General features: G+C 50.7%; 1 protein-coding gene across 3 annotated transcripts in view; it reads left to right on the top strand.

The window, feature by feature from the left end:
- The window catches only part of ANKRD27 (ankyrin repeat domain 27), an 80,561-nt gene that overhangs the window by 37,536 nt on the left and 27,848 nt on the right, over window positions 1-15,177 (top strand). For all 3 annotated transcript variants that reach the window (XM_050771976.1, XM_050771975.1, XM_050771977.1), the window contains 5 exons: window positions 8,049-8,141; window positions 10,706-10,833; window positions 11,390-11,472; window positions 12,674-12,789; window positions 13,542-13,634. In XM_050771976.1, coding sequence (XP_050627933.1) covers window positions 8,049-8,141; window positions 10,706-10,833; window positions 11,390-11,472; window positions 12,674-12,789; window positions 13,542-13,634 — 513 coding nt within the window. The remainder of the gene's footprint in view (window positions 1-8,048; window positions 8,142-10,705; window positions 10,834-11,389; window positions 11,473-12,673; window positions 12,790-13,541; window positions 13,635-15,177) is intronic.

Genomic DNA, 15,177 nt, shown 5'->3' on the forward strand with positions numbered 1-15,177 from the left:
GCCCGGCCCCCAGGCTTCAGGCGGTCCTTGTTCTGAAGGTGGGGCTTCACTCGGGACCTGCCCTTCTGCCCGGGAGCCTGTCTGCCTTCTGCCACCGTCAGCATGCTGGCCAGTGCGCCCAGGCTGTTTGTGCCAAGGGGCACCTGCAGGCCTGCGCCAAGCTGCTCTCAGCCCCTGTCTTGGCCTCTCTCCCATGCTCATCAGCTCCCAAAATCTTGGAGGGGTCTGAGGCATCAGGAGGCTGGCGTGTCAGCGTCACCCAAAGCATGCGCACACTTGGCTGGGTTGCAGCGGTACCTGACTTGGCCTCACCTTTGCTCCGAAATTGGAGTGGGTGCCAGGAGTGGGGAGGAGTGGGTGCCAGGAGTGAGGGGAGCAGGAGCAGGCACTTATAAGTCTGCCGGGGCAGGGGCACTTCCTGGGCCCCCGAGAGCTCAGAGGTGCCTGGATCCGGAGCTGCGGCTGGGTGGCTGCAGCTGTTCCTGGGAGTTCAGGGCTCCCGCCCTGCCAACTCAGTGGGTGATGGGGCTCCCGCCTGTTCCTGGCTCCTGTTGCCCCTGCAGAGTGCACAACTCTGGCCGCGCCTCCTCCACTGCAGCTTACGTCTGCAGCAGCCACTCCCGATGGGCCACCGCTGCCATCAGTGAGACTATTAATGTGTGCAATTTGAGGACTCAGTGGTCTTGCCATTGTTTCCTTGGTTGTTGGTGAGTGTTGGCTGGAGTGGGGGTGTGTGATTATATTTCTGCGTGAATCGCCAGAATCTTGAACCACAAGTGTCCTGCTGGCCTGTTTCACTACGTAACAATGAGTAAAACGTGATCATACTCACAGAAATCACAAAGTTGAAATCAATAAAATGAAAAGATCTCTGTATTACAAGGTGAGAGTACCGAGGATTGAACATTCATCTTTGTCAGAGCTTGATGTAGAATCTCTCAAAATAATGATGAGGTAAAGCGTCTGGGAGACAGCATCAGCCTGTCCAGGCGCCCTCAGGTACAGGCAGTTCCATCGCATTCATTCATTATTAACACGTTCATGCATTTTCAGTCTTTTTCCTACCCATGTATATTTTACGTAAGTGAAATTATATTGTGTGCTGGGCCGGGCATGGTGGTTCACGCCTGTAATCCCAACACTTTGGGAGGCCGAGGCGGGTGGATCATCTGAGGTCAGGAGTTTGAGACCAGCCTGGTCAACATGGTGAAACCCTGTCTCTACTGAAAATAAGAGAATTAGCCGGGCATGGTGGCAGGTGCCTGTAATCCCAGCTCCTTGGGAGGCTGAGGCAAGAGAATTGCTTTAATGCGGGTGGCAGAGGTTGCAGTGAGCCGAGATTACGCCACTGCACTCTAGCCTGAGTGACACAGTGAGACTCTGTCTCAAATATGGATGTATATTTATATATATATATATAGAGAGAGAGAGAGAGTACTGTTTTTTCCCCAAAAGAATAGCTTAATTATGGCCGGGTGCGGTGGCTCAAGCCTGTAATCCCAGCACTTTGGGAGGCCGAGACGGGCGGATCACGAGGTCAGGAGATTGAGACCATGCTGGTTAACACGGTGAAACCCCGTCTCTACTAAAAAATACAAAAAATTAGCCGGGTGAGGTGGCGGGCGCCTGTAGTCCCAGCTACTCGGGAGGCTGAGGCAGGAGAATGGCGTGAACCCGGGAGGCGGAGCTTGCAGTGAGCTGAGATCCGGCCACTGCACTCCAGCCTGGGTGACAGCGCGAGACTCCGTCTCAAAGAAAAAAAAAAAAAAAAAAAGAATAGCTTAATTTTTTTCTAATTAGAAGACTAATGTTTGCTTACAAATAATATTTGCAGACTATAAAATGGCAGTGAAGACAACAAAAACTTCCCGTAAACTTACTAGCCAGGGGTGACATTTATTAATATTTTAGCATTTGTCTTTTTTTTCTGTGCATACACAATTGTATCTTTTTTTTTTTTTTTGAGGAATGTGAGCCAGCATTTTATTCGTTCATTTCTTGCATGTGAAGCGCTCCTCGATGACATCCTTGGGCCGAGATTCTTTGTCATAGTCCTTAACTGCTACACAGCTGCAGCCAGCCCCTTCATAGGGTCTCCTCTCTCTTGTCAGTTTTACAGAGGCCTTACCCATTCCCCTCATTTCTCATTGTCATCAACCTTAATTAGTTTGACCTGGTGTTCAGCACCCAGGGTCTCCCCAACGTGGCACACGCAGGCGCATCACAGTTGGATGCAAGCACACCAAGATGGGCTCAGCACTCGTCTGAGGCTTTGGCAGCTTTGCAAAGTCCATGTGCTAGGCCACTGTGGATGAGGGTGTCCTTCAGCACCCCTCATAAAGCGGTGTTAACGTCCATTACACCGCCAGCAGCAATGTCTTCCTTGGCCATGGCAGTGGGTCATGGGTACAGCAGTGCAAGGCCTTTCTCAGCCATGGCAGTGGGTCACAGGCACAGCAGTGCAATGCCTTCCTTGGCTATGGTGGTGGGTCATGGGTGCAGCTGAATCTTCAACACACCCGAGCCTCCGCCTCCACATGACTTGGCGGTGACAAGAAATGAACACAATTACCTTTTTAACCAACATTTTAGGTCATGATCTCGCTGTACTCATTGACAGTATTCAGGTAGTTGATGAAGAATTAATCTCTCTTCTTTGAAGTCTGATTTGATTCCCCCACTCACTGCCAATGAAATTGGGGGTCATCCATCGCATCTCAGATGTGGCTGGCTGTGGCTCTTTTGAAAAGTTACTTCCTTCTGCCTTGTTTCCATATTTAGGGGGAAATCAGCAACCTTCTAGAGGGTGTGTGTGGGTTGGGTGCAGTGGCTCATGCCTATAATCTCAGCATTCTGGGAGGCTGAGCGGGTGGATCACCCAAGGCCAGGAGTTGGAGACCAGTGTGGGCAACATAGTGAGACCTTGTCTCTACAGCAAAAATAAATAAATAAATAATAAATAAATAAAAAAGAATGTGTGTGTGTGTGCTCTTGTGTCTCTACCTGTGTGTGTGTGCAGCCTCAGAATTTCTTTTCATTTCCATGGCTGGGGAGTAAGAGTTGTGAGTTTGACTTGTTTTCTTTGAGGCTCTAGGAACCTGTGTTTCTCTTACTCTGCCTGCTGTGGTGTCTGCCCTGCCCTCTGGGTCTTGCACTCTGATTGGCCTGAGAGTTCACTCCCTGGCCGGCTTTCCTGCCCTGCAGAGGAATCACTCTGCTGTGTCTTGCTGGGCCTGGGTTGTCTCTGGTCACCTGGAAGGAAGTGTCCACCTCTCGAAGATGCTCCCGTCCCCTAGCCGCCCCCATAGCGTGGCTGTCTTCTCTTTTCTCACTTTCTGTGGAGGCCTTCACCAGATTGTAAGGAGGTGGCTGACCAAATAGTATCCGTTGGCTTCTCACACCTCCTTTTATTTCAGAAAATATTGCAGGCAGATTGGGAGTAGTATTTGAGAGGTTGCTTCTCTCGTGCTGGTGTTGGTTTGAGGGTTTGAGTCCAGTCCTTAGGTTTTTTTTTTTTTTTTTTTTTTTGAGACTGAGTCTTGCTCTGTCACCCAGACTGGAGTGCAGTGGTGCAATCTCGGCTCAATGCAACCTCCGCCTGTCCCGGGTTGAAGCGATTCTCCTGCCTCATCCTCCCAAGTAGCTGGGACTACAGGCACGCAAAACTATGCCCGGCTAATTTTTGTATTTTTATGGAGATGGGATTTCGCTGTGTTGGCTGGGCTCATCTCGAACCCGTGACCTCGAGTGATCTGCCTGCCTTGGCCTCCCAAAGTGCTGGGATTACAGGTGCCAGCCACTGTGCCCAGCCTGAGTCCACTCCTTCTGCAGGCTCAGACATCTTGGGCACGTCTGTTTGTCTCTGCATCTGAGGTGTAAAGATGCCCTTAAGAATAGTGTTTGGTGGCCGGGCGCGGTGGCTCAAGCCTGTAATCCCAGCACTTTGGGAGGCCGAGACGGGCGGATCACGAGGTCAGGAGATCGAGACCATCCTGGCGAACACAGTGAAACCCCGTCTCTACTAAAAAATACAAAAAACTAGCCGGGCGAGGTGGCGGGCGCCTGTAGTCCCAGCTACTCAGGAGGCTGAGGCAGGAGAATGGCGTAAATCCGGGAGGCGGAGCTTGCAGTGAGCCGGGATCCGGCCACTGCACTCCAGCCTGGGCGACAGAGCGAGACTCCGCCTCAAAAAAAAAAAAAAAAAAAAAAAAAAATAGTGTTTGGTTTGGATGGGCAAGGGAGGGTCACAGTCCAAGGCACCCCTCTTGTCAGGGTGTTGGACCCTGGTCCTGCCCTCCTGGATGGAGTATGGTTGGTTCTGGTGAAACCTTGAGAACAAGTATGCATCATCCTCAGGCTGGCTGTGAAGCCCACCCTACAGGTATTGAGAGATGCTCATCTATTTGCTGTGGTCTGTAATTGACAGAGCAGGCGTGGTGGCTTCCTTGTTGTTATGATTCTGTCTGTATTATGGCCTAGCTGCTCACGGGTTTAAGTAATGACGTTCCCTTTAGGAATGTGGAGAGTCATTGCTATGTATCGATGGTGTTTCCTTGGGAAAAAGCCCAAGTGTATCTTCTCACAGCAGAAGAGGTTTCTGAAAAGTATTAAGGATTAAATATGAGGACATCGAGTTAGATTTTACTATTGACTTTATAGAATGCAGTCTCATGGAAATTTTCTCTGCGAGATATACTTGAGATGACCATAGCATTTTATTTTTCCTAGAGCCAGGATCTCGCTCTGTCACCCAGGGTGGACTGCAGTGGTGTGATCCTAGCTCGCAGCCTCCATCTCCTGTGCTGAAAGGGATCCTCCCTCCCTCTCCTGGGTAGCTGGGACTACAGATGTGCGCCACCACACCTGGCTAATTTTTTAATTCTTAAATTTTTTGTAGAGACGAGGTCTCGCTATTTTGCCCAGGCTGGGATTGAACTCCTGGGCTCGTGATCCTCCCACCTCGGCTTCCCAAAGTGCTGGGATTACAGGCATGAGGCACCACACCCACTCAGCATTCTTTAAACATGTTCATAAATGAAGACTTCAGCTTTCTGAAAATAAATTGCTGGGATGACTCTAGTGTTACCTTTGTGAATGAAAAAAGAGAACTGTGAAAGAATCTGGGTTGGGCCTGGTCACTCACGCCTGTAATCCCAGCACTTTGGGAGGCTAAGGCAGGAGGATCACCTAAGGCCAGGAGTTAGAGACCAGCCTGGGCAATGTAGCAAGACCCCCATCTCTACAAAAAATTAGCAGTGCATGGTGGCACACCTTTAGTCCCAGCTACTTGGGAAGCTAAGGTGGGAGGATCACTTGAGCCTGGTAGTTCAAGGCTGCAGTGAGCTATGATTGTACCACTGCAGTCCAGCTTGAGAGACAGAGTAAGACCATGTCTCAAAAAAAAAAAAAAAAAAAGATAAAAGAAAAAAAAAGACAAGAAAGAACCTGTACCATTCTTGGCTGCAGCTTTGCATGCTTTTGGCCTTCCTTACATTAGTGGGTTTCTCATAAAAAGGATGTACCCCTTTCTCTAGTAAGTCCTTGCTGATGTCCCCCCCACCTCTTCCAATAGCTCATTCTTCCCTGAAGATTCAGTCTTGGGAGACCTACCTCTCTTCATCACTGCTGTCTAAATCGTTAACCAGAGTTGCAGAAAGAGTGCTGGATTTACCCGGATAACAATGTGTGATGTTTCTCTGACCCTAAGCTGCTCAGCTGTGAACCGCGGTGTAAAGCGGATTGTTAGAGCTTTATATAGCACACAGCAGCTGGGGCAAAAGCGCCTCTCTCAGGTGCTGGTATTCATTTGCTAAGTTAACCCTCCTGGGGGAACTGCTGGGAGGACCCTGCTTGGCAGAGGCCCCCAGGAATGGCCTATCCCCAGAGGTGCTGTCGGCTGTATCTTTCGGTGGACCTCCAAGTCAAAACTTAGAGGGCTGTAAGGAGACATCCTTATTCCACAAATTTGTCAGAGTTTGGGGGCCTTCTGCCAGCTGCTGGCTGGAAGAAATTCCCTTTACTTCCCACCAAGACCCTTTTTCAGGAAGCGAATTTGTCATTACACGGTTTGGTTGCAGGTGCTCAAGGGAGCATCGAACTGTCTTGCTAGAAATGATTTCATAAAGTGTTACGAAAAATACCTAGAGTTCTGCCCTTTTTTTTTTTTTTGAGATGGAGTCTTGCTCTGTCGCCCAGGCTGGAGTGTAGTGGCGCAATCTTGGCTCACTGTAACCTCTACCTGCCGGGTTCAAGTGATTCTCCTGCCTCAGCCTCCAGAGTAGTTGGGATTACAGGCATGCGCCACCACACCTGGCTAATTTTTGTATTTTTAGTAGAGACGGGGTTTCGCCATGTTGACCAGGCTGGTCTCAAACTCCTGACCTCAAGTGATCCACCCGCCTTGGCCCCCCAAAGTGCTGGGATTATAGGTGTGAGCCACTGTGCCCGGCCCTTGCCTTTTTTTTTTTTTTTTTTTTTTTTTTTTTTGAACAGGGTGTTGCTCTGTCACTGAAGCTGTAGTACAGTGGCATGATCATGGCTCATGGCAGCCTCCAACTCCTGGGCTCAGGTGATCCTCCTACCTCAGCCTCCCATGTAGCTGGGACTACAGGCATGCACCACCACACTAGCCTAATTTTTTATTTTTTTGCAGAGGTGGGGTCTTGTGTGTTGCCCAGCTGGTCTCAAACTCCTGGGCTCAAGTGATCCTCCCGCCTCAGCCTCCCAAAGTGCTGGGATTACAGGAGTGAGCCACTGCACCCAATCCTAGATTTTTGTATCTGGGTGAACATTACCAATATGAAGATCTAAACTTATTAATTGGGGTGGATCCTTGAAACACCCAAAGAGATGGAGGAGTAGTTAATCTCTGTCTGTGTCATGAGTTCCCCATATATCTTCCTGGATTTGGCCTCGTGGCCATTTTATTGATTGATCGAGTGATGATTGAGACAGAGTCTTGCTGTGTCCCCAGGCTGGAGTGCATTGGCGCAATCTTGGCTCACTGCAACCTCTGCTTCCTGAGTTCAAGCAATTCTCATGTCTCAGCTTCCGGAGTAGCTGGGGCTACAGGCATGCACCACCATGCCTGGCTAATTTTTGTATTTTTGTAGAGATGGGGTTTTGCCTTGTTGGCCAGGCTGGTCTTGAACCCCCGGCCTCAGGCGATCTGCCCATCTCAGCCTCCCAAAGTGCTGGGATTACAGGCATGAGCCCCTGCGCCTTGCCTATTTATTTATTTTTGAGATGGAGTCTCACTTTGTCACCCAGGCTAGAGTGCAGTGGTGTGATACCAGCTCACTGCAACCTCTGTCTTCCGGGTTTAAGTGATTCTTCTGCCTCATCCTCCCAAGTAGCTGGGACTACAGGCGTGTACCACCACGCCCTGCTAATTTTTTGTATTTTTAGTAGAGACGAGTTTCACCATGTTGGCCAGGCTCTTATCGAACTCCTGACCTCAGGTGATCCATTCACCTCAGCCTCCCAAAGTGCTGGGATTATGGGTGTGAGCCACTGCGCCTGGCCATGTGGCCATATTATTTAATAGGCACGTCCGAAAAGCAACACCCCTCTCTCTCCAGCTGGTTGACACTGGGAAACTGAGACCAGCTTGTAAAATGGCTTTCCTGCCCAAAGGCCCCAGAGAAGACAGCAGGGAATTGGGCTGTGCAGGCATTTGGTCAGAGGCGTGAGGAGGGAGGGAGGGAGGCCAGGGCATTGTGAGTTTCCATCTGGAGGACCATGGTGTGTGCTGCATTCCACGCTGGAGATGGCACATTCCACATATACATGCAGTCAGGGTGCCGCCGCCACCCCCTTCCCCTGCTGGGAGCAACTGTCAAAGCCTCCACTTCCAGAAAGCCCTTCTCCCTGCCTGTCCTCCCTGCCTGTCCTCCGTCTCAGCGAGCGGGTCCTGTGTGAGGCGGGTGAGAGGCACAGCCGATACTGCTCTGGAAGCTGATACTGCTCAGCCGGGGTTGTTGCTGGGGCACTGTGTGTTGAAGGATCTGCACCGACGTCTCGTGGTGCGTTCGGTTTTTTTCCTGCAGGAGTCTGAGGGATTTGGTGACAGGCTGTTCCTTAAGCAGAGAATGAGCTTACTCTCTCAGATGACTTCATCTCCCACCGACTGCCTGTTTAAGGTGAGACACCAGGACGTCTCTGTGGGTAAAGGTGGGTGAGGAACGCTGCATCGCTTGGCAGCATCAGGGTTGGCCAGGCATGGTGGCTCATGCCTGTAATCCCAGCGCTTTGGGAGGCCGAGGTGGGTGGATCACCTGAGGTCAGGAGTTCAAGACCAGTGTGGCCAACATGGTGAAACCCCCGCCTCTACTAAATATACAAAAATTAGCTGGGTGTGGTGGCGCATGCCTGTAGTCTCACTACTCGGGAGGCTGAGGCAGGAGAATGGCTTGAACCGAGAAGGTGGAGGTTGCAGTGAGCCAAGATTGTGCCATTGTACTCTCGTCTGGGCAACAGAGAGACTCTGTCTCAAAAAAAAAAAAAAAAAAAAAAAAAAAAATTCCATCAGGGTGGTGGTCTACATAAACCCTGAAGTTCCATTCTGTGCTCAGTCAGAATGGGTGGTAGGAATGCTGAGGTTTTAAATCTGGGATCAAGGCTGGATGGGGTGGCTTACTTCTGTAATCCCAGCACTTTGGGAGGCTGAAATGGGAGGATCACTTGAGGCCAGAAGCCTGAGACCAGCCTGGGTAACATCATGAGTACCCATCTCTATAAAACAATACAAAAATTAGCCAGGTGTGGTGGCGGGCACCAGTAGTCCTAGCTGCTCAGGAGGCTGAGGTGGAAGGATCACTTGAGCCCAGGAGTTGGAGGCTGCCGTGAGCTATGATTGTGCCATTGCACTCCAGCCTGGGTGGCAGAGTGAGACCAGCACATTTCCCCATCTCCCTCCGCACGCTGTGCTGTAGCTATGTTGGGCAGCACACACTGGGCGCAGGCCAGGCCTCTTGCTTTCTCAGTTCCTCAAAATACTACTCATTTTTCCAGGCCAGCTCAGTGGCATCTCTGCTGGCAGCCCTGGCAGAGCTGATGCCTCCGCTGGGCTCAAGGAGCCCCTTGTCAGATGTTTGTGGGTGTGTGCACTGGGTTGAGAACACGGTGCCTGACTTCCTGATGGTCTGGTCACCTGGCACATGGGGGCAGCTCTCTGCTCAGACACTGGCCACAGGCAGGCCGCTAAGGTGCCCACAGGGCAGTCCGTGAGGGCTGGCCAAGGGCAGAGCCCTCTGAGGGAGGCTGCTGGGCTTCCAGGCAACCTGGAGCCAGAGTGGGTCCCGGGGAAGAAGCACGTCCAGGAAGCACAGGGTGAGCTCCGCAGGTTTGTGTGTTGATGGAGTTTCCTGCTCATTGCAGCTATTCTCTTTCCATTGCAGGCTGAGGCTCTATTAGAATAAAAGAGGATCCCCTAGTCCATAGCAAGTATAAAAATAAAGATAATAATGATAAATAAACAGAATACAAGATGAAGCTGGACTTGGTGGTGTGCACCTGTAGTTCCAGCTATATGGGAGACTGAGGTGGGAGGGATCACTTGAGCCTGGGAGGTTGAGGCTGCAGTGAGCTCTGATTGTGCCACTGCACTCCAGCCTGGGCAACATAGCAAGACCTTGTTTCTAAAAAAAATAAATAAATTCTGTTATTTATCACCCTGTAGGGATTCACTGAAACAAACAAACAAAAAAGAATGCAAGAGGAACAGGACTGAGGCTTTTTCTAGTGAGGTGGCAAAATCCACACTGATGTTCAGAGATGTGTTGTCTGCCCGCCATTCCTATTGCTTTATGAATTTTGTCACTTTTTGTTTTGTTTTGTTTTTGTTTTTATTTTTTGAGACAGAGTCTCGCTCTGTCACCCAGGCTGGAGTGCAATGGTGTGATCTTGGCTCACTGCAAACTCTGCCTCCTGGGTTCAAGTGATTCTCCTGCCTCAGCGTCCCAAGTTGCTTGGATTACAGGCGTCCGCCACCACGTCTAGCTAAGTTTTGTATTTTTAGTAGAGATAAGGTTTTACCATGTTGGCCAGGCTGGTCTCAAACTCCTGACCTCAAATGATCCGCCTGCCTTGGCCTTCAAAGTGCTGGGATTATAGGCGTGAGCCACCGCTCCAGGCATATTGTTGTTTTTTTAATTATGGAAAACTTTTAACATTTCCAGAAATAAAGAGAGTAGTAGAATGAGCAGAGGCCACCTTTGTGCAGTTGTTTCATCTCTCCCCGCCTGCTTTCCCCACCGCCAGTATGATTACGAAGGAAATGCCAGAGAGCAAATCATTTCATCCATAAACACATAGATGAACGTTTCTACAAGGACTCTCGGCCAGGCTCAGTGGCTCACGCCTGTAATCCCAGCACTTCGGGAGGCCAAGATGGGTGGATTACTTGTGGTCAGGAGTTTGAGACCAGCCTGGACAACATGGCAAAACCCCATCTCTACTAAAAATACAAAAATTAGCTGGGCGTGGTGGTGGATGCCTGTAATCACAGCTACTCGGGAGGCTGAGGCAGGAGAATGGCTTGAACCCGGGAGGCAGAGGTTGCAGTGAGCCGAGACTGTGCCACTACACTTCAGCCTGGGCAACAGAACGAGACTCCATCCAAAAAAAAAAAAAAAGGGCTCTCAAAATATTTACTTCTAATAATTAATTCCTGCATGTGGATAGCATTTTGGATGTCACTTTTCAGCACATTGCATCAGGTAACCAGAAAGAAGTAGAGAGACTTCTGAGCCAAGAGGACCACGATAAAGATGCCGTCCAAAAGATGTGTCACCCTCTCTGCTTCTGCGATGACTGCGAGAAACTCGTCTCTGGGTAAGAAGGTGCTGGTGGAGGCTCGGTGTGCCAGGAAGCAGGAGACAGGAGGCCTCCTGGACCTTCTCCACTGTGCACTGTGTGACTGCAGATAAGGACTGTCCTCCTTGCCCCCCAGCTGCCTCTGCTCTACAGTGGAGATGATAGCAGCTGCCCCTTTGGAGAATCGGATAGGTTGCAGGTTGTCAAAGCACTGCTCACTGGCAGACTGGCCGCCCGGGTAGGCTGGTTATAGGGCCTGCCCCAGCCTCAGAAAGGAGGTTTTAGGATGGGAGGAATGTCCGTTGTTCCCAGTAAGATTTTTGGTTTCTCATTATCCTTGTCAGGCTATTTTGCTGGGTGTAGAGGCCTAAAGGGTTGGTGGGGGAGAGACTCTAGGGCCAGGTACCTCTGTTCCTCACGCCGGGTGAGCCCTGGGACAGTCCCGGAGACACACATCTTGCGGGGCATCCTGTGGACCGCCTGCTCTCCGTGGCACCTGCCTATCTACCTGGTCAGGGAGAGGCTTTGCTGTGCCATTCGCCTGTGTAGTTTTCTGTCTCTTTCTGTATTCTAGGAGGTTGAATGATCCCTCAGTTGTCACTCCATTCTCCAGAGATGACAGGGGGCACACCCCTCTCCATGTGGCTGCTCTCTGTGGTATGTGGTCCTGGGCTGGCCCCTAGGGGCTGTCACAGCAAAGGGATGGTGCCCAAGGCGACCCAGCAGAGAGGCCTGGCTGATGGGCTGGGGGTTGGCAGTTGGGGCTGCGTCATGGGTCCGCCCTCCAAGGGCCGGAAGGAGAAGAGGAGCAAATGTTCCACAGGCCTCGACGGCCAGCCTGCTGCCTCCTGTGCTGGGTGAAACCCCCTGCGTGGTTCCCACAGCGTGGAAACACTGCCTAATGCTGCCCCGGGCTGGGGGCCCGGCGAGGGAAGGCTTGAATCTGAACTATGGGAACGGTCTCAAAATCGTCAGCTTGCAGTTCTTGTGGCCCTGCCTTTAAAAAATATTATTGTCTTTGAAAGTATACATTTGGCTGGGCGTAGTGGCTCATGCCTGTAATCCCAGCACTTTGGGAGGCCGAGGTGGGCAGATCACTTGAGGTCAGACATTCGAGACCAGCCTGGCCAACACGGAGAAACCCCGTCCATCTATACAAAATATACAAAAAATAGCCTGTCATGGTGGCGCACGCCTATAATCCCAGCTTCTGCGGAGGCTGAGTCAGAAGAATTGCTTGAACCTGGAAGGTGGAGGTTGCAATGAGCTGAGATAGATCCAGCCTGGGCGACTGAGTGAGACTCTGTCTCAAAAATAAATAAATAAATAAATAAAAAAAATAAAGTGCACATTCAAGATAGAAAACATAAGGTCCTCCAGAGTCCCCGGCCATCCCTGTCTCCCAGAGATCGTTGTGATTGATGAGTGTCTGGGGTGTCTGCGTGCTTGTGTGGGTGCATAAAATATGTGGTGCTCTAGGGCTCATAATATTCTGCTGTGTGCAGTTTTTCTCTTAGCACTATGCAAGAATATGTTTACTTGTATTTTTTAATGGCTGCATAATATTCCATCTTAGGAACTGATGAGTCATGGAACCTCTGGAAGTGTAAGGCTCTTTCCCATTATTTTTTATTGCTGAGAGGTGGACTTTGGCTGGATCCCCTCCAAGGTCTACCCCAGCGTGTCCGGAGTCTGCAGAGCCTTACTTGATATTACCTGTAGGTCCTCTCTAGCAGCAAAAGTATCTACTGTGTGTTTCATGCCCAGGACTAGCAGGGTACAATAGTGTTGTGGTTTTACAGTTAAGGTGTGGAAGTCCTCTGTGCCTTCCTTCTCCATTGTGCCTTCTGCTCCGCAGGGCAGGCATCCCTCATCGACCTCCTGGTTTCCAAGGGCGCCGTGGTAAATGCCACAGACTACCACGGGGCCACTCCACTCCACCTGGCCTGTCAGAAGGGCTACCAGAGCGTGACGGTGAGCAGTGGTGCCTTTGTGGTGGGCTGTCGCTTTGCACCTGTGAGCTTGGTGTTCTGCGCGGGTGACCGTACGGTCATGCTGGCTACCCTGCACCCCCATCTCCTGGTGCTGTGTCCTCCTCGTTCCACGGCAGCTCTGCTGCAGCAGTAGTCAGGAAGTCCAAGGACTCCCGGGGTGTCCTGGGAGGACTTTCTGGGTCTCCTGGACAAGATCCTTAGGTTTAGATTTGAAACTTCCTGGCCGGACGTGGTGGCTCACGCTTGTAATCCCAGTGCTTTGGGAGCCCAAAGCAGGAGGACTGCTTGAGCCCAGGAGTTCAAGACCAGCCTGGGCAACCTAGGGAGACCCTGTCTCTACCAAAAAAAATTTTTTTTATTTATCTGGGCATGGTGGTGTACGCCTATAGTCCCAGCAACTTGAGAGGCTGAAGCGGGAGGTTTGCTAGAGCCCAGCAGGTCGAGGCTGTCGTGAGCAATGATCGTGCCACTGCACTTCGGCCTGGGAGACAGAATGAGACCCTCTCTCTAAAAAGAAAAACTTCCTGATCATCTAGGGGAAGAAAAGGTGGGGCTTTAGACTTTTTTCTTCAGTCTCTAAACTGTCAGGAAGGATGGGTGTTGGTATAGTTTGAGTAGTAGCAGAAATGAGATTGAAGATGGTAACAAACGACCTCCCCCTGCTAAGACTGGAGGCCGGGCCTCCCAGGGAGCCAGCTGTGCCCTGCTCATCGCTTTCCTTTATCTCCGCAGCTGCTGCTGCTGCACTACAAGGCCAGCGCGGAAGTGCAGGACAACAACGGGAACACCCCGCTCCACCTGGCCTGCACCTACGGCCACGAGGACGTGAGTGGCCCTTGATGTTCCCGGGGCGGTGCGCTGTGTTCACCTTTTCCCACTCGTAGAGAAGTCGGGACATCTCATTAGTCTAATGTATTTTGTGTCAATAATTACTGAAACACTGGGTGTATAAATTTTTTGAATATGAAAGAATGTTAGGCCAGGCACGGTGGCTCACGCCTGTAATCCCAGCACTTTGGGAGGCTGAGGTGGGCAGTTCACCTGAGGTTAGGAGTTCGAGACCAGCCTGACCAACATGGTGAAACCCCGTCTCAACTAAAAATACAAAAATTAGCTGGGCATGGTGGCGGGCACCTGTAATCTCAGCTACTCGGGAGTCTGAGGCGTGAGAATCAGTTGAACGTGGCAGTCAGACATTGCAGTGAGCCAAGGTCGTACCATTATACTCCATCCTGGGTGACAGAGCGAGACTCCATCTCAAAAAAAAAAAAAAAAAGGAATATTTAATATATTACAGATGCCATATTGAAGTAACAAAAATTTAAAAAGAAGTTGCTCATTTTCTTATCCTGAAGTCAAATCATTTTCATTTATCCTTGCTACCGTCTGGTTCTTACTTGTGTACATATTCAATTTTTACATTTTCTGTTTTTATTATTTGCTTATTATTTATTTATTTTTGAGACAGGGCCTCACTCTGTCACCCAGGCTGGAGTGCAGTGATGGGATCTTGGCTCACTGCAACCTCTGCCTTCCGGGTTCAAGCGATTCTCCAACCTCAGCCTCCTGAGTAGCTGGGATTATAGGTGTGTGCCACCACACCCAGCGAATTTTGGTATTTTTAGTAGAGACGGGGTTTCACCATGTTGACCAGGCTGGTCCTGAACTCCTGATTTCAAGTGATCCGCCTGCCTCGGCCTCCCAGAATGCTGAGATTACAGGTGTGAGCCACTGTGCCCGGCCATCTAGCACATTCTTTAATAGCTGCAGTGATCTATCGTGTGTTGTGTCGGTGGTCTCCAAGACCACCCCTGGGCTCAGCGATTTGCTGGGAGGACTCACAGAACTCAGCAGACAGTCGCACTCGCAGCTGTGGTTTGTTACAGCAGGCCACAGAACAACATCAGCAAAGGAAACAGGCACATGGTGGAGTCCAGAGGAGAGCAGGGGTGAGCTTCAAACAGTCTCTCTCGGCCGGGAACAGTGGCTGGCACCTGTAATCCCAGCACTTTGGGAGACCAAGGCCGGCAGATTGCCTGAGGTCAGGAGTTCAAGACAAGCCTGGCCAACATGGTGAAACCCCATCTTTACCAAAAAAATACAAAAATTAGCTGTGCGTGGTGGTACACACCTATAATCCCAGCTACTCAGAAGGTCGAGGTGGGAGAATCACTTGAACTCAGTAGGCAGAGGTTGCAATGAGCTGAGATTGCGCCGCTGTACTCCAGCCTGGGCGACAGAGCGAGACTGTGTCTCAAAAAAAAAAAGATCTCTTTTCATGGAGCCACACAGGGTGGGCTCAGTTCTTCCAGCAGTGAGTTGGAACCCCACACAGGAAGTGTGGTCCACTCGGGAGGAACTCAGTCCC

This window comes from Macaca thibetana, chromosome 19, assembly GCF_024542745.1.
Source record: "Macaca thibetana thibetana isolate TM-01 chromosome 19, ASM2454274v1, whole genome shotgun sequence".
Lineage (NCBI taxonomy): Eukaryota > Metazoa > Chordata > Mammalia > Primates > Cercopithecidae > Macaca > Macaca thibetana.